This window comes from Carlito syrichta, unplaced genomic scaffold (genome assembly GCF_000164805.1).
Source record: "Carlito syrichta isolate Samal-C Ts95f unplaced genomic scaffold, Tarsius_syrichta-2.0.1 Scaffold313984, whole genome shotgun sequence".
Classification (NCBI taxonomy): domain Eukaryota; kingdom Metazoa; phylum Chordata; class Mammalia; order Primates; family Tarsiidae; genus Carlito; species Carlito syrichta.
In genome coordinates, this window is record NW_007258080.1 from 147,801 (window position 1) to 166,713 (window position 18,913).

An 18,913-nucleotide genomic window follows, 5' to 3' on the forward strand; every position below is an offset into this window, starting at 1 on the left:
GGCTGCGGTGAACTATGATGGTGCCATTGCACTCCAGCCTAGATGACAGAGTGAGACCTTGAATCCAAAACAGGTAAATAGAAAAACTGAAACTCTAAATAGGAAACCAAAGTAGTCACTGGAGGGTGTCCTTTCCCTCTCTTTCTGTGCTCTTTTGTCCCCTACATATAGAAATACACCTTTTCTTGTGCTCTTCTGTCCACCACATGTAGAAATACACCTTTCTATTTTAGGTAGGCTTGTGCACTATATATCAAGGACTCCAAGAAAAGAGGGCCTGTTGGATCCTACCTAACATTTTGTTGCAATTTGTAACAATGTGTAACTCTGATTCAGTCATGGACTCTCAAGAATTTAATGCTGGAAAGGGTCTCAGAGACAATTTCATCTCCCCTCCAGCCTGGACTACACTCAATTTTATGGACAAAAAAGCTTACAGTGGTTAAGTGTGTGACCCGAGGAGCCCATTCTGTAAAGTGGTGATCTCAGAGTCTTGTGAACATGCCAGAAAAACTAATTCCTAGGAGGAGGCAAGGCATTTGTATGCCCATTTTTGCTAGCATGGTGTTCTGCACACATTATTGCTTAATGAATGCTGGATAATTTGAATTTGTTGTTCAGGATTATTTAGTTAAAGAAAAAATAAGCACAGGTCTTTGAATTAATGGAGGTTGCCAAGTCATCATCAGACTAAGATCTAGGTCTTAGTATAATTTCCCTTCTTTCAGTTTTGAATTAAAATATTATAGAAAGATGGTGAAATAATGCCAGTAAGTATGGTAATACATTTCTGACACATGGCATGCAATCTGTGAGGGTATTTCTTCACTTGGTCCTGTACTTTGGGAAGTAATGGAGTGGAAAATTAAATTAAATAAGCTTTTATTATTCTGTAGCTCTGTTGAAAGGGGTACCATCAAACAGTTTTAAAAACATATCTTCTGAAACAAAACTTCTAAAGTTCTTTCACATTATTGAATTGCAAAAAAGACTGCCTCTCATCCTCTTTGTTTTCCTTTTCTTTTTCTTTTGCCTTTGGAGAATCAAATCCATGGAAACTTACTTCTGGTTGCATCAGAAATATACACTTAGTTCCATAAGGCTTGGAGGTGAAAATTGAACACATAGTTTCTAAATTAAACCAGCCAATGCAACAAGGTCATAGTTTTATTGTTTTCACTTATATCTAACCCTCTAACTTCAGTTTTCTGTGAAGGCTTATATATCTTAAAAGTATATATTTCTTTTCCTTTTTTCTTTTAAGACAGGGTCTTGCTCTGTCAACTCAGGCTGCAGTGTAGTGGCACAATCGTGGCTTACTGCAGCCTCGACCTCCGAGTAACTGAGACTACATGCCACTACATAGCATGCCCCTCCACATCTGGATAATTTTTGTATTTCTTGTAGAGACGGGGTCTCAAACTCCTGGCTTCAAGCACTCCTCCTGCATCAGCCTCCCAAAGTGTTTGGATTACATGTATGAGCCACCATACCCCTCCAGAAGTTGTAGATATTTCTAAGGCTGCTAGGTTCTTAAATATCATACTTTGATACTCAGTAATCATTCTCCTTAATATAATGTCTGGAGATACATAATTTTTTCTTTTCATTTGAAGTAAATTTACGTAAGATCACAAAATGACACTTGACAGTTGATAGTAAGTTCGAGTGTCCTTGGCTTTTATCCCTGGGTAATTAAGTGAGGTCACCTTCTCCTGGTCTATTATTTTTTCCCTTCTCTTCAACCGTCTTCTTTCAGATTATTATAGTTTTAGTGACATGTGAAGAAAAACACCTCTCCTTGTGTTCTTGTCTCGTGTAAGTTACTGACGATGTATGAATGTTACATGACTTGAAGTAGTTGTCAGGGTCATCAAGTCAGTCATTGTCTTATGATCACCTCGAGTGATCTGATGTTCTACCTGGACAGGGTCAGGGAAGTGGAATGAGAATTGTGAAGTCTGATATCCTACAGCCTCAGACTTATAGCCTCACTACTCACCTACTACTTGTAGGGCTGTAGACAAGAAACATAATTGCCCTCAGCCTTGGGTTTCTTGTTTATGTCATGAAGAGAATAACACTTGTGATACAGAGTTGATCTGAGGATTGAATGAGAGATCCTGACTCTAATAGGTACTCAGGAATTAATACCTATCATGACTGCATTTTGGCTTCAGCAGAAATGTCTCAAGGGATGTGGAGAATCCCCGTCTCAATATTAGGTCAGGAATTTATTGATTGGGGCTGTTCCCAAGGGGCTCAGGACTCTGGCTACAGCAGAAATAGTCACTTGTAGGAATCGTGGCTACTAGTGAGGGCAGATGGATGGAGAAAGGAAAGAGGGGTTAACAGATTTACTGAGCAGCCCAGCTGCAAGTGGGTGGTGGTTGAGGAGTGACAGATCTGCTGAATGCCAGGGTTCTCAGGTAAGACCCAGGTGTTCAGACTTTGAAAAGGCCCCAAGCGATTTCTGATATGCAGTCAAAGTTGAGAACCCTTGGTACAAAGTGAGGTGAAAATAAGTGGAACTCAAAACCATAGCCAAAATTATCTCTAAGCTTTTTGGGGGTACTTAGTGGCACAAAGGTCTGAGCAGGATAATGTAGTACTGAAGTGGTAAAATGATGATGAAATAACAAGCCTACAATCATGTTTTTTTTTGAGTCAGGGTCTCACTCTTTCACCAAGGCTGAAGTGCAGTGGCTCAATCATGGTTCACCACAGACTCAACCTCTTAGACTCAGGCAATTCTCCTGCTTCAGCCTCCTGAGTAGCTGGGACTACTGGCAAGTACTACCATGCCTGGATAATTTTTTTATTTTTTAGAGATGAGACCTTGCTATTTTGTCCAGGATGGTTTCAAACTCTTGGGTTCAAGTGATCCTCCTGCCTTGGCCTCCCAAAGTGCTGGGATTACAGGCAAGAACCACTGCGCCTGGGCACAACTTTTAATGTATCATCATTTCATGACCATTTGTATACCTAACCCAGAATTATACTCTACATCTTTAAAATAAAATATATATTTATATATATCATTTATAGAGGCACTAAGGCTCAGAGAGGTTAAAAAACTTGCCCAAGGTCATATGAAGAAAGCCATGATTAAATACAAAACAACATGAGGAAGATTGTTGGTGGCAAAGATGGAAATAGGCTTAAATGTCTACTTTTCACCTCTGTATATGTATCAACAGTCAAGCAACTAATTCAGAAATAGGTGGTCATAAAGTCATGTACAGGTGTGGGAAAGGCAAGAAATGATACAATAAAAATTCGTGGTATAGGCCCTTGACTCATCTGGGAAATTGAACAATTGTGGAACAACAGAATTCCAAACTCCTCGGTATTTCATAATGTAGTACGAGTACAGATACATGAGAGATCAGCATGAACTGCAATCATCAGGAAAACGTCATAGAAAACTACTACTGAAGTGGCAGGGCTTGCGTTTTATCTTAGAGAATGCAGAAATTATTTTAACAGAGCTGAGAGTGCTCATTGGTGTAACACAGGTATGTTTCAAAACAATTCACAGAATCAGGCACACCAGTGCTCTGGGTGCAGGGCCATGAGGAGTCTGGTGTGAGTGGAAGGAAAGGGATGGAGCCCAGAGAGTATGAGTGAGTCAGCACCCAATGATGAAAACTTTGAGAGCCATTCACAGACTGGGAAGAACAGCCCAGAGTGGCACTATACAGTGTATCACTCGTGTGGGTCAAGCAAGCAGGAGTTAGTGGAGGGAAGACAGTTGGAGTTAGGAAATTCCATCAGGAGGTCAGAACAGTCACCCAGGATAGGGATAAACATGGAAAAGGGAGATCTCTTAAGAGAAGACAGTAGAAGTAAACTCAGGATGACTTTCAACTCAAGTTGCTTGTCTATCTATTTCTCTTATTTTTTATTTTTATTTTTTTAGTTGGAGTCTCACTCCATCACCCAGACTGGAGTGCAGTGGCATGTTCCCAGCCACCACAGCCTCTACCTCCCAGGCTCTGGTGATCCTTCTGCCTCAGCCTTCCAAGTAGCCAGAACTACAGGTGCATGCTACCACGCCCGGCTAATTTTTTATTTATTGTAGAAACAAGGTCTCACCAAGTTCTCTGAGTGGGTTGCTAACCTGTGGGCTCAGGCAATAAAGTGTTTTTAAGAAAATCATAAGCCTCAGCTTTCCAAAGTGCTGGGATTATAGGCTGAGCCACAGAGTCCGGCTGTTTCTCTTATTTAAAAGTTCCCAAACCCTCGGTCCAGAGGAGAATGGAAGGCTTGGGTGAGTGACCTGGAGGTCTTCCCAGGGTGCCAGGTGATGAGCTAGACTCATGGCTTCCTCTCCCCAGTTTCTCCTCATCAGGAGAGGAGGCAGCTCATGGATCCACACTCCCACAAGGTACGTGGATGCCAGTGACTGGCATTTCCTGACAATTCCTTGTACCCTGGATCCTAAGTTTAGATGATTTGCCTTCTGCTGGCAAGACCATTCTTGCCTTTGCCATTTGTGAAGAGGAAGCAAGGTCTTCCTCTCTTGTTGTACAGGCCCCATGGATCTGGTTGTGCCCTGGTCCAAGTAAGCCTTTCTACAGGATACTGGAGCACACTGCCCAGCCTCTGATGCTGGTGGTATGCCCCCAAGTCCACAAACTGACAAATATGTAAGTACATTTCTATTTGTTAATTTTGTTAATTATAATTTATGTACAACTGACCCTTGAACAACACAGAATTCAGGGGTCACAAATCTGAACATCACTTTTGATTCTCCCCAAACTAAACTTTGAATAATCTGCTGTTGACTGGAAGCCTTATTGATAAAATAAACAGTAACTAACACATACTTTGTATGTTATATGTATTATATAATGTATTCTTACAATGATGTAGGATAGAGAAAATAAAGTGTTTTTAAGAAAATCATAAGACAGAAAAAAATATATTTGCTATGAAGTGGAAGTGGATCATACTAAAGGTTTTCATCTTTTTGGGGTTCATTTGAATAAACTGAAGAGACGGAGGAAGAACACAGTTCAGTCTAACTGTCTTGGGGCAGCAGAGGCAGAAGAAAAATTGGACTTTCACAGTTCAAGAATCAACTGTAGTTCTTTATCATTTACAGCACACTTTGGCATGCAAGTGGAAACAACAAACAAACAAAAACAAAGCTTACAGCTCAGAGAGATAAGGTAAGCTTTCCCAAATTACACAGACAAGATGTAGTAGACTTAAAACTCTAGTCCAGGTCATATATTTCTAAGTTCAGTTCCCCAAAACACTCAAAATAGTGCAGTGATAAATAAATTTTACCCTCAATAGTTTTGGACATGGGGCTAAAAATTGTAGCTAGTGGCAACTTATCAAAGAATTGCAGACTATGACACTGAATATTAAACTAGATTATGTGCATAGAAACTTGCCAGTGAAAGATTAGGCCATTTCTGTAATATATACATTACCTCTGTCATATACCTCCATCAAGCCAGAACATTGGAGTCCTGCCTTCCAGATCCAATTGTTTCACTTAGTGTAGGAACTTGGGCTCATATGATTCAACTAGTAAGGACTTTCATGACATATGCAATGCATCCAACGGCAACAAGTAAAGTGGTGTCCATAATTACTCATTCCATGAATCTGTGTGGTGTATAACATTTGCCAAGTCTGTGCATATAAAACAATAGCCAATTTTCAGAGCATGTTACACATACTGAACACACTGTTCATTTCAAAGCTCTTTAACACACAACATTGGTACATTCATGAAGAATTATATCATTTACCCTTCTACTATTGAGTGAACAGTTGTTAATTTAAATCTCCTTTTATAATTTGATTACTTGTTTGACAAGAAAAAATTAGCAAAAATAATTAAACAAGGAGACCAAAGCTTGAGCCAGAAGGCCTGATCTATGACATGAAATTTAAATACACTTATAAGTATCTGAGTATATTTTACTATTCTAACAAATTCTAAAGATTTAACTCAAGTAAGGGTTCCTTGGCTTAAAACAATCACCAAAGAGACCTATTCAAGGTTCTGAGCAATTAATATCACTATTCAGGATTTTTTAATTTGTTTCTCTCTTTTGCAAATATTAGTAGCAGGTATTGCTTGGTATTTAACTTGTATATATTTTATTATGGTAATTGAAGACTAAAAATTTCATTTTAAAGTTTAAATTACCTTGAATTACCCAGATGATCTGTTAAACCTTGCAAATTATTATGTTGACATGGTGCTTTTCAAATAATACTTATGTAAAAAATGTAAGCTAATTTGAATTTAATAAATGCATTGCCAACTTTTCCTTTTATGTAAAGGTAGGTTGGGAACATCCTTGGTAATGTCAATTCTTTGGAAAAGTTGATTAAAAAAATTTTAAGTTCAACTGTATTCACAAAATTGAAGGGCTATGATTGTGGTATTATCATAAATAAAATATGTGAATGCAGCAAATATTGTATAATAAGATTCAAGAACTCAGCAACCAGGCCGTCATTCACAAGCCTACAAGAACATGTGCACTTCATTAAAGTCAATGGAGTGTACCAGTTCATCTTGGCATTATTCATAATCGAAACATTTCAATTTTAGTTAACACACACACAAAACTAATTTAAAAGTCAAATGAGGAAATTAGTTCTATGAGCCTATGTTCCAATTCCACAGTGATATCAACTAACCAAATTTAGCCTCAGGAGGTAAGAAAATATATCTAACACAACAAATGGAAAACCTTTTAAAGAATTGCATATCTGTTAAAAGTAATGTTTTTGCAACCAACTCAACAAAAATATTATTTAATGTTGCAAAAGAGCTCCTCAAACTATAATGAAAGAATCAAACTTAGCTACAGATTTGCTTCTAGATTTTGAAAGCAGTGAATCAAGAACTGGAAGATTTATGTAAGAAATATAGTGTATTTCCTGAAAAAATATTTAAATTGAACAGTGATTGATTGAAACTATTTTCTGCATACACACCATAAATTTCAGGGGCATACTTTTTCTGGTTAATATCTCATAGATTTCTTAATAGTAGTAAACACTATTATCAACACATTCTAGACATTTTTTTCACCTTTATTTCTGATACTCTTTTTTCTTGCTTTTCCAGTTTCCAACATTCTTTTAGGGTCTTTCTGTTTTCTATTTTCCTTTTGAGTGTGTGTGTGTGTGTGTGTGTGTGTGTGTGTGTGTGTGTGTGTGTGGTGGGGGTCACTGAGGATTCTAATCTGCATCCCTTACTCATTCATCTCTACCTTAAGTTTTTTGACTCCATCTATGACGTTAATTATTGCTGAATATTCGTTTCCATCTGAATTTCTTCCTAAAACTAGGTTTTATTTGTTGTCACTCGCAGATATTCAACTTGACCCCAAATCTCAAAAAAAGTATTAAAAATCCCTTGGTTTTCTGCCAAGATATTATTGTAACTGTTACATTCTGTTTTCTCTTCTTTTTATTTTATTTTACTGTTTTTAAAAATTTACTGTTATTATGATTTTGTTATAGCTAGGCAATTCTTTGGAAAGTAACCGTTGCATTTTGGCTCTATTGCAAGCTCACCATCCTGGAATTTCATGCCCCATGTTTAGTCATCCTGACCCAAAAGTTCCAGTATTTTCAGTATGAAGAAACACACTTTTTATTTTCCCAAGTTTAAATGATCCCCAGAAAGGGAGTTGTGTGTGTCTGTGCAGGTACTGTGCACCTCTGGGAGTATGCGAGGGATGGCACCTGGGTAGAGGCTGGTGTAGCGGTGTGGAATCAAGGAGCCCCGCATGCAGCTCATTCTTCTGCTTGCCAGAACCTTGTTGGCACTTCCAGTCACATCCCTGCTTCTCCTTGGGACTCTAGGAGTGAGGGATACATGCCAGCTAGCATATTTTGTCCACACTTCCTAATGGCGAGGAATAATAATGGCTTGAAAAATTCAAGTCACAGAGAGGGTCATGCAGGACACCTATACCTCAGGAGACTAGGCTGACCAATTGCTAAGGGTCTCTGCACATGGTTTCATGACTTCCTTTCCTAATCACTCTCCAGAATTCCCATAAACTCTTTTTAGAAGGCTCTCTCCAGTCCACATTACCTGCCATAGAATGATGGTGTATGTGAGATTTGGTGTCTCTCACATGATCTCAGTCTAAGCTTCGAACATTATTTCAAGACTTTGTTGCAAACTAATCATGTGACTCCTGGCCTTCTATCAACTTCTTCAATGCAGACATGTACTTGCACCTCATGGCCCTTCTGTGGATTCTAAATTCAAACCCACTATGGCCAGCATTCCCCTCTCTGGCTCACACTCCTATAGACCTCTTGTCTTGAGAATCCTGACCTTGGTCAACCCAGGCCATGTGCTATCAGTCACTACTTATACATATAAGCTGTTCTTTGGGGATTCTAAATAAAAGTATTAGTCAGTACCCCTTATTTAGCTATAAACCTCTCATGCATCTTCTATAAGGAAGGTGACTTGGTTTCTAAGCTCCCGAGAGGTAGGGAAGTCTGCATCAAAATCACTCCTGAGCATGGCCAGTGTGCTTGCTGCTGCTTCTCTCTCCTGCCTCGCTTTACCCATTTCTTCCACTCACCACACTCTGCCACTTTAGCCTGGAACATGCAGCTCTTACCTGCCTACAAACTTCACCTTTGCTGCGCCTCCAGCACCAAACGCTCTTCTCCACTTGGTACATGGATGGGTTCCTCTTGATCCAAGTCTCTGAAGTCTGTCCAGGAATGCCTTTCTAAAACAGGTCTTCCCTGTTACTGTCTTTGCAGTGCCCTATAACCTCCCTACAGAGCATCTAACCAAACCCAAAACAATACCTTTGTTTGTTTGACTAACTCTACACAGACAGTAAAGCCATAGAGGTCAGGTACCTGATCATTTATTCACCACTGTATCTCCAGTTCCTAGCACACAACATGGTCAATTAACATTAATCAAAGGAATAAATATTATTTGATCTTTTCTAAGTTTTAGATGATACTAGAACATTATTTTAGTCAAGGTGATGAGGATGTTTTATATATCTTTATCTATGTCTATATACAGAAAACACAGACATACAATCTATAACTATATTTTTCTCTATATATGTATATAGATATATAATATCCATATCTGCATGGGGGATATAGATAGTGTATCTATTGTTATTAAATATTTTACATATTTAAATAAATATATGCAATAAATGACATTATTAGGGCAGTCTGATATTTGCTATCATCCTCTTGCTGCAAAGGTGAGAATAAAGAACAGAAATAGTACGGTCTGGCTCCCTGGAACTGAAACCCTTGCTCAAGGACAATGAATAATGCTATAAAATCACTTGTAATATAAAGATCATTATCTAAAGTCATTATCATACATGGGACAGTCAAACTTCACACTGAGTTTTTCTAGTACTTCAAATCTGATAATTCTCAAACGTCCAAAATTTCTATTTTTACTTTCTATTTCCCAGAGAAAGGAGGATAAATCAAGGAGACATTGGAAAACAAACACACAACCACAAATTCATAAAAGTACAGAGGTATCCTATGGTTTTGTCATTATAAACATGCCTCTTAATCTATTTGCAAACTGTCCTTGTTATTGGTTCCAACTTAAAAAATTGCTGGCTGCCACTTTTTGAGTAAAAGCTAAATATCTTCACAACTTTGAGGGTAAAAAAGGTTTCTTAGGACACTAAAAAGCATTGACTATAAACAGAAAAATAATTAATTGTTCTTCATTAAAATTAAAAATTTCTATTCATCAAAAAGTACTTTTAATGCAATGAATAAGCAAACTCACAAGCTGGAAAAATATTTCTAATATGCGTATCTGACAAATGACTTATATCCAGAATATATGAAGAACTTTGTCAACAATAGATCCAGTAAGCAATAGCAATCCATTAAAAAATGAGAATAAATTTTAATAGACATTTCACCAAAATATACAAATAGACAACAAGCACATAAAAATATGATCAGTACCATTAGCCATCAGAGATACACATATGCAAACCACAGTGATACCATTTTATATTCACAGTTGATGAGAATAAGGAACAGGTGGAACTTTCAACAATGCTAGTAAACTGTTGGGTTGTTTCTTATGAAGTTAAACATTTCCTTTGTGATCTAACAACCCTACTTCTTAGTCTTTATTCAACAGGAATAAAAACACTTACAGATATTTCTTGACTTCCAACGATTCAACTTAATCCTTTTTGACTTTGCAATGGGTTTACTGAGGCATTAAATGCATTTCCAACTTCTAATATTTTTGATCTATGATGGGTCTATTGAGACATAACCCCATTGTAGGTCAAAGGATATCTGTATTATAACGAGACTGCTCAAGAATGTTCACAACAGTCTTATTCATAACGACCCCAAACTAGAAACAACTCAATTGTCCAAAATAAGATAATGGACCAATAACTTATAGTATAGTCATACAATGGAATAGTACACATCAATAAAAAGGAATGAACTGGTGATATATGCAACATTCTAAAAAATGTTATGGCATGCGAAAGGAGACATTACAAAGTGATGCATGATACATGATTCCATTTATACAAGTCCAAGAATAGGCCAAATTTAACCATGGTGATAGAAGAAAGTAGTTGCCTGGGAAGTAGGAAGAAGGTGCAAGAAGGGTAGAGAGGGAGGTGATAGGGTCTTGGATTGAAATAGACCAGAAAAGGCAATGAGAGAACTGCCTAGAGTGTGATTTTTTTTTTTTTTGAGTTGGAGTCTTACCCTGTCGCCCAGACTCGAGTGCAGTGGCCGCTCCCAGCCACCACAACCTCTACCTGCTGGGCTCCGGCTATCCTTCTGCCTCAGCCTTCCAAGTAGCTGGAACTACAGGCCTGCGCTACCACACCCGGCTGATTTTTTTGATTTATTGTAGAGATGAGGTCTCGCCAAGTTGGCCAGGTGGGTCTCGAACCCTTGGGCTCAGGCAATCCACTCACCTCAGCCTCCCAAAGGCGCGGGATTACAGGCTGAGCCACCGAGCCCGGCTTGGAGTGTCAGATTTAATGTCTTACTTTGAGTGGTTGTTATACAGGTGCCATACAATTCTCAAAATTCATTGGAACGAACACTTAAGATCTTTGCGTTTTATTGTAAATAAACTATACCTCAATTTAAAAATTCTATTATTTTTTAAAAATATCACTAGACACCATTTAAACTATTTTCTTATGTTCTGGGCATAAGAAACATTTATACAATTCTTGTATTTCATACATTTAGCAACGTAATTTAAAAAGTATGATGAAAACATGAATGTAACCAGTTTCATTAGACTATGCCTGAATTTATTGTGAAGTTCAAAAACATAAAGATTAAAAATGATCAAAAACAAAAGATTCCTCCTAAAACCCTGTCCTGAATCAGGATTATATTTTCAAAAATGAATGTCATTGCCACAGAATACCAGTAAGGGGAGTAGTTACACTTTGAGAAGAATTTCATTTTCATTGCCGCTGAATTATTCTATAGGGCACTTTAACAAGACCAAAAAAATTGACTTTTGGGTGTAGCCACAACGGAAATGACAGATCATTTTAATGTGAGAGAAAAAGATTGAAAGCCTTGACCCTCTAGATTACTTTGCACCTCAATGAGAAAGAGAAAAACACTTGCAGATCAGCTTACTAAAATAATATGTTTGTGTAATTCAGGTACCAGGAAAATATTTAAGAGAAGAGCTACATTAACTGTGGATTATCACTTTTTCTTTGTTAATTATTTCCACATAAGAATAATAACGTACAACCCCTTCCCCCAGATAAGAAAAAGGCCCCCAACAACTTCATGGGTTATTTTTATGCATGTAAGAACAGCAGCTCTGGTTTGTGCAGAATTTACAAACTGTTTGAAGACCCAGAGTTGGTCTGAGAGTAGGTAAGACTGGCAGAGTACTTTTTTCCCCTGGAGGATAAGGTCTTTTCAGTAAAGATTGTTAGGCCACGAATTTGAAGGTTTATGCTGCATTTTTAAAAAATATCATCAGGTTCATCAATTCTTATAAGATTTGTAAGGCTTAATTCTTACATAAGCTCAGGAAGGTTGTAGAAAAGTCTCCAACTATTCTTTCCTACCAGTTTGGTAATCCTGGATTTACAGAAAAGAATGTTGAGACTGACAATGTGACACATACCCCTAGGCAAGCAGAAGTGAGGCCTGCCAGGTATTAAGGACACTCATAGGATGAATGGGTGACTGCCTTCTTCACATTCTAGTCTTAATAACAACCTCAACCTGGATTCTAACACCATACACCTTCTTTTCAATTTGCCCCATTCCCCAGAGAAGCTGAGTGCAGAGGAACCAGCAATGTGTGCCCTAGAAAATACCTTGAGCCATGCCCCATGCAGGACTAGAGTCCTAACATGTTTGGAGGCATCTCTGCACTCCGCAGTGCTTGTGAATACAAAATGCATCTCCCTCCCTTTAAGCAGAGTGTGAAGGACACTGAATACAGGTAAACAATAGTCCATTCCAGGAACCATGCCCAGGAGAACGCACCTACTGAATGCAAAGCTCAAGGGTACAAAGTGCAAGTGTGTGGACTCGCTCTATGTGGGTACCCATAGGAGCAACTCTTGCTTTAAAAATCACTCAGCACTGCAGTTTATGCACAAAAGCCGTCCTCTATTCCAGGAGAGAACATACTGTCTCTATATACAGAGAGGTATTACCCTTGAATGTGTCTATCCTTTTGCTGGTACATAAACCCTGCCTGAAGATTTTCTTCATGAAATTCCAAGGAACATTTCTCAGTTCAGTGACCCTAAGGCATGATTTTGAATTACTTTCCACTTCTGAAATAGAAGAAAAGTATTTCTTCAGTCTCTGTAAATGGAGGCCTAAGGACATATAGGATCCAGAGTCAAAAGATTCAAGTTTTAGACTCTGCCTTGAACATTTTATCAAGATCCCTACATCTGAGATGCTAGCCTGGGTTGTATTCTTGCTGTCAAGGATTCACAAGACTGGCCCAAATTGAACATTTTTCCACTACCTGGCAAAGGATTAAAAAAAGCAGGAAAAATGTGTAAATGAAATGCCACTGCACATACATTTCTAATTTTGAATTTTTGACTGAGTGGACATAAGTCTTGTCTGTTCTAAGAGGAAATTAACCAAAAGACCATATCCCAAGTGTTACTACTAAAACCTGTGAGACATGTAAAGAGTAGAAGTGAGAGTAAAGAAGAAAATATACAAAACAACTATAACACAGAAATGACAGACATGTTGATTACAGGAGGAAATAGAAGAAGGGTGTGGTTAAGTCCAAATAAATGAAATGAATAGATGCTTGCCTTTGTATTTGTTTTTAATGAGAGGTGAGTTGCTTCCTTGAGCAGATCTAGAATGAAGACTGCATACAAACCAGGTAGAAAGAGAATGGTAGTTGCAGAGGGCACTGGGGACTGGCTGGCACAGTATCAGGTGATGAAAACACCTCAAAGAAAGGACTGAGGTGTTTTTGTGGAATGTCTGAAACTACACAGAAGATGCATCGCTTGACACTTCCCACCCTAGGGAAGGCAGAGCTGCACTTCTGTGTGGCTCCACACATAGGGAAGTCCCATGTGTGAGGAGTGGGGGTGCCACGGTGTCTTGGGGGTAATCTCCACATTAGCAGGTTACCATAGTGGACTGGAAGCAACGTACAAGAAGCAAGGTACTTGGAAGTGAATTTTGTGTGATTCATGTTGGCAGTCACAGAAGAGTGGGCTTTGGGAGCCAAGCCGGAGAAGAAAGAAGAAAAAGCTCTGGGTTTTCAAATCCCTAATGCGTCTTTTGAGTTGTATTTTCATAGGAAGCTAGAATTTTGTCTGAATTTGATAGGTGTTTCCTAATGTTTCAAATATTATTCATGAGAGATGCTCGTATTCATAATCTCCAAAGATCCTGAATAGAGCTAGGACCTTGCATTTAGTATATCCTTAATGCATAATCACTGACTAAGTGAGTCAACCATGTTCCCAAATGAAAAATGTGTCTTACATTAATTAAAATAGGAGTCAATAACGTGCAAGATATAGCCTATATTTCCTTTATTACTGCCATTTGGCAAATTGAGGACAAGAGCTCTAGCAATTCAAATCTCCCTCTGAGGAAGTTTAGTAACTATCAAGATAGATCTTGGCAGCTCACTCTTGGGGTCCCCAAGGCTCACTAAACATTTTAAGAGGACATCAGACATTTTCCTAGTGGCTGGTAAAATAACCCACTTCCAAGTGCGGGAAGAAGTGTTGTCTTGCCTGTTGCAACCAGCAAATTCTGGACAGAGGTTTAGACCTGAGGCTAAAGCCGTGAGGGGCAGGTAGCATTTCAGTCTGGCTCCTTTTACTTGGCTCGTTCTCTACTTGTCTATTCCAGAGGAGACGGAAAACTTTTTTGCTGCCTTGTGTACTAGGGAAGAATTAAAACTCAATGGCAATGGGAATGGGGAGGCTGGGAATAGGCTGGGGTCAGGGCTGTGAACTAAGTATGGGAGGTGACAGAGCAGGAGGATCAGCCAGGGGTCTGCCTGACCACTGTCCTACTCTGAGCAGTAGCCCCATGGCTGAAGCTTAGCTGATGGCAAAAGCATTTAAGCATATAACCTTGGAGATGACTGGCAACTCCACCTTTTGTGTAAGCCACTCACTTACTTGACAATGACAAGGGTCTTAGGAAAACAGGCTGCGGACTTTGACTATCAAAGGCACTATTCTGCCAACCCAGTGCTGCAGCTGATATACAAGGCCTCTAAGCTCTGGCATCTGCATGAACACATATTTCTAATTGTCCCCTTGATAGTACTAGCCATTAGACACGAGTGTACCTGCTTTGATCTCCCCCAACTCCAGACCACCAACTCATTCATTGTCTGCTCCAGAGTACATAAATGTGACTGTATCTGTAAAGTTATGTTTTCAGAATAGACTTCAAATTCTGCTCAAAAACTTTTTACACGTTCTTCTTGTTTTCATTCCCCATTGCATTTTTTCCCCAGAGACAGAAGATAACTTGGCCGCTCCCAACTGTGAAGCACAGTTTATGTGCATACATGGTGCATATGTTATCTTTAATAATCTGTGTAAACTATGTATTGTTATCTTTATTTTATTTTATTTCTTTTGAAATGGGGTCTTGTCCAGGCAGAAGTGCAATGAAGTGTGATCATTATGGTGTGCTACAGTCTCGAACTCCTGGGTTTCAGTGATCCTCCTGCCTCAGCCTCCTGAGTAGCTGGGATTCCAGGCTACCATACCTAGCTCATCCTTATGCGCTCTGGTAAAATGTGTTATAACTTATAAAGTGCTTCCATATATGTTGTAAATTAACTGTAATGATTATGTTCATTTTACAGATGGTAAAATTGAAATTTAGACGGGTTATGTGACCTATCCATTTTACATCATGGCGAAGTTGAGTTTGAAACTCGTGTCCTATTCTATACCCATGCTTATTCATAGTATAGTGAAAAGAAAATAGAAGCTTACAGATGTGAACTCTCCAAGTTTCTTTATGACCACCTTCAAACTTATCTTTGTTTCCTACCCTTTTTTGGGATGGTCTATCTCAGGAATAAGCTGATTCTATTCTGTGTTTCATCAAGCTCTCTCTTTTGTAGCAGAGTGACCTTATTTATTTTCATCTCTTTATATTTCAACTTGATGTAGATGTCTCTCAAATCTTTCTTTCAGTTCCAGTGGTTGTTCCAACCATTAAAGGGCATCTTTCCTTGATAATATACCTTTATATATAGACCATACATCACTTTATATACAGACCTCCCCACCCTGAGCTCTTTACAACTAACTCTAAGTCTACTGTTTTTCTGGAGTAATCCATGTGCTTTATGCCACCATACTTTTGCTTTTATTACTTGAAATGCGGTCTTTTTCCTTTACTTGTAGAAATTATATTCATTCTTCAAGAATCAGCTCAAGGGTTGAGAACAGTGACTCTCATCTGTAATTGCAGTACTTTGAGAGGCTGAGGCGAGAGGATTGCTTGAACCCTGGAGTTTGACATCAGCCTGAGCAACATAGCAAGACCTTGTCTCTAACAAAAAATAAAATAAAATATTATAAAAATTAAAAAAAGAATCAACTCAAGTGTTATACTTGTTATTGAATATTTCCCCAACTCTTCCAGGCAGATTTAATGCTATATTATCTGCATTCCCAAAGCACTTTGCTTAGTGGGATAACAGATCAATTATCACATGAAAAAATTATTTGTCTTCATCTCTGCCTCAACCTATAGGCTGCCAGCACAATGAAGACAAGAAGATAATTTTATTTATCACTACATCCTTTGATACAATACGCATGGCTCTTGGCTAAGGGTTTGTTGATGGAATAAAATAATAAATGAATGAGGGCTACTCAGTTACTACTTCAAATTCTCAGCATACTCCAAGGAGGGCATGGTTTGATTTTTTTTCCCTCCCCTACCTCAAATCTTTTCTATTATCCTGGGGATTTATTTTGCTTGCTTTGTGAAAATGTTGAGTGTTGAATGAAAACAAAATTGCCTGCTGCGTGATGTCATGGAAAAGAAAAGGGAATGATACATCATTTTGGAGGGAGAGAGGTAAAAACAAATATACTCTTGTCATTCAGCTGACCAGACTGGGCTTGGTGGCTCAAGCCTGTAATCCCAGCACTTTGGAAGGCTGAGGTGAGAGGATTGCCTGAGCCCACAGGTTTGAGAATAGCTTGGGCAACTTGGCAAGACCTCATTTCTACAATAAAGAAAAAAATTAGCCGGGCATGGCAGCACATGCTTGTAGTTCCGGCTACTTGGAAGGCTGAGGTGGAAGGACTGCCTGAGCCCAGCAGGTCAACACTGGGGTGGCTGTGAGCGTGCCACTGCACTCCACCCTGGGCGACAAAGTGTGACTCCAACTCAAAAAAAAAAGATAAGCATCCACAAATTAAAATTTTTGTTTATAAATTTTAAAGCAAGATAATAGAAGTTAATCCTCTTCTCTGGATAAATGCTTAGGTTTGCATATTACACAATAGTAAACTTCATCAGACTGGAATAGTGAATTTGGAAAGGTGAGGAGGAAGAGACAGCCTGAATTATTGAAAGCAATGTTGTTCTATTACTTTCCATACTATGATATGCCAATAAAGTCTGTCAAAGGAGACATCTACTTATAATATGTATACTTATTTCATGGCTGAATCCTTTTGCCTAAAGTTCACCTCTATGCTGTAGCCATGAAAACATCATATTTGTTTTACATAGGTTACAGGTGTCCTATTAGTTCACTCAGGAAATCCATTCCTTGCAGACAATTCAAAGACACATTTCAACTTTCTCTAGATGAAATTGTCAAGAACTGTGTATTAGAAATATACAAATTAATCAGGTTTATTGTATTACCATAAAAGAAGACATTTTGGAAAATAAAGAATATAATCCAATGTGCCAGGATGAGGGTTGTGTCAAATACTTTTAAAATAAAAATAGAAAAAAATAAGCTTTTTTTCCACATAAGATAAATATTAATTATTCATCAAGCTAGACATAACTGAAATATATCTTCAGAGCCTTTGTTTTCTTTGTCAGTTCCTTGAAGCAAGGATCATGGCTTACTCACTTTTCTCTCCACCCTCCAAGACTTCATACACTTCAACAATGCCACCTAGGCTGTGCTTTCTGGTGTTGGTCATTATGACCAAAACGGTGCTTAAAAGCAGCACTGTGAGGTTTTTAGATATTCTAGTTGTTGCTGGCTTATCTATAACTACCCAAGACTTAAATATTATAAGGAGGGTACTTACTGATTCTGGGTGCGGGCCTCAAGTAGTTTACTGGCCCCCATCCTGAAAAAGAAGAGGAAGAAAGTTCATATAGTACCATCACATTCATAGACATTTGTAAAGCTTTCTACACAAAGATGTCTTAAAGCATCTAACATTTTATTTGTAACAAGGAAAGTCATGGGAAGGGAGAAGGTCATGAAATAAAATATGTCATCCTCTGTGTTTCTGGGTTAATGAAGAGGTGACAGGCTTGATGTCATTTATTAGGAAACCTGGCACTACCTTCAAACTTTGTCAGAGAAGAACTTGAGCTTCGAGCCTGTGCCCTCTGTGGCAGGGAATGGAGTTCGGGGTGGGCAGTGCTGGACAATGATTGCAATTAGAAAGTTAATTTCCCTTGATTCTCAGTGTTCTATCCCATAACAGATCAATGTGTTAATATGCAATTATATTTCACTTAAAATCTCTGTGTAAAATTGAGTAATTAGTATAGATGTCTATGGGTGACATTATACTGGGATCGATATGCCATGTGTATTTCCTGGCATTGAGTATCAGTGGCCTACTTATTGGATGCCTGAGTTTGGGAAGCTTGGAAGAGTAAATGAACCAAAATCTAGGCTAAAAGAAGGAGTCTCTGAGGGATATTTAAATCATCCAGAACTAATGGCAGTTTATTTTGTAATGAAGAGCTGTAAGAAAGATATCTTGGGGTTTTCCTTGAACTTCCATCATGATTGTGATGACCAAGAAACGCCTCTTTCTGTCAGATGAAGTTTGGCCAAATGTAACATAGTATATTTCTTCTTGTTTAGTCATCTATGGGTAGAGGAGTGGCTCAGCTTACTTTAGAACAACACTAGGGAACTTCAGAGAATGAAATTATATGACTATCCAGTTTTGGCTTCTGGGGTTCCATAGCCAATTCTTCCTTTAAATAAAATGATAAAATATATAATATGTAATATATATTATATAATATATACCATGCAATAAAATAACATATAAAATATAATTATAATCAAATATATATTACATGCTATATTACATATAATCTGTATAATATACATATAGTTACATATTAATACATAGTATATTCTATATTATATGCATAG

At 38.2% G+C, this 18,913-nt stretch overlaps 1 protein-coding gene across 1 annotated transcript in view; it reads right to left on the reverse strand.

Moving 5' to 3' along the window:
* The window catches only part of CHST9 (carbohydrate sulfotransferase 9), a 123,667-nt gene extending 105,825 nt beyond the window's left edge, over positions 1–17,842 (reverse strand). The window contains exon 1 of the mRNA XM_021718898.1: positions 17,817–17,842. Coding sequence (XP_021574573.1) covers position 17,817 — 1 coding nt within the window. The 5' untranslated portion in view covers positions 17,818–17,842. The remainder of the gene's footprint in view (positions 1–17,816) is intronic.
* Positions 17,843–18,913: the final 1,071 nt, after the last annotated feature.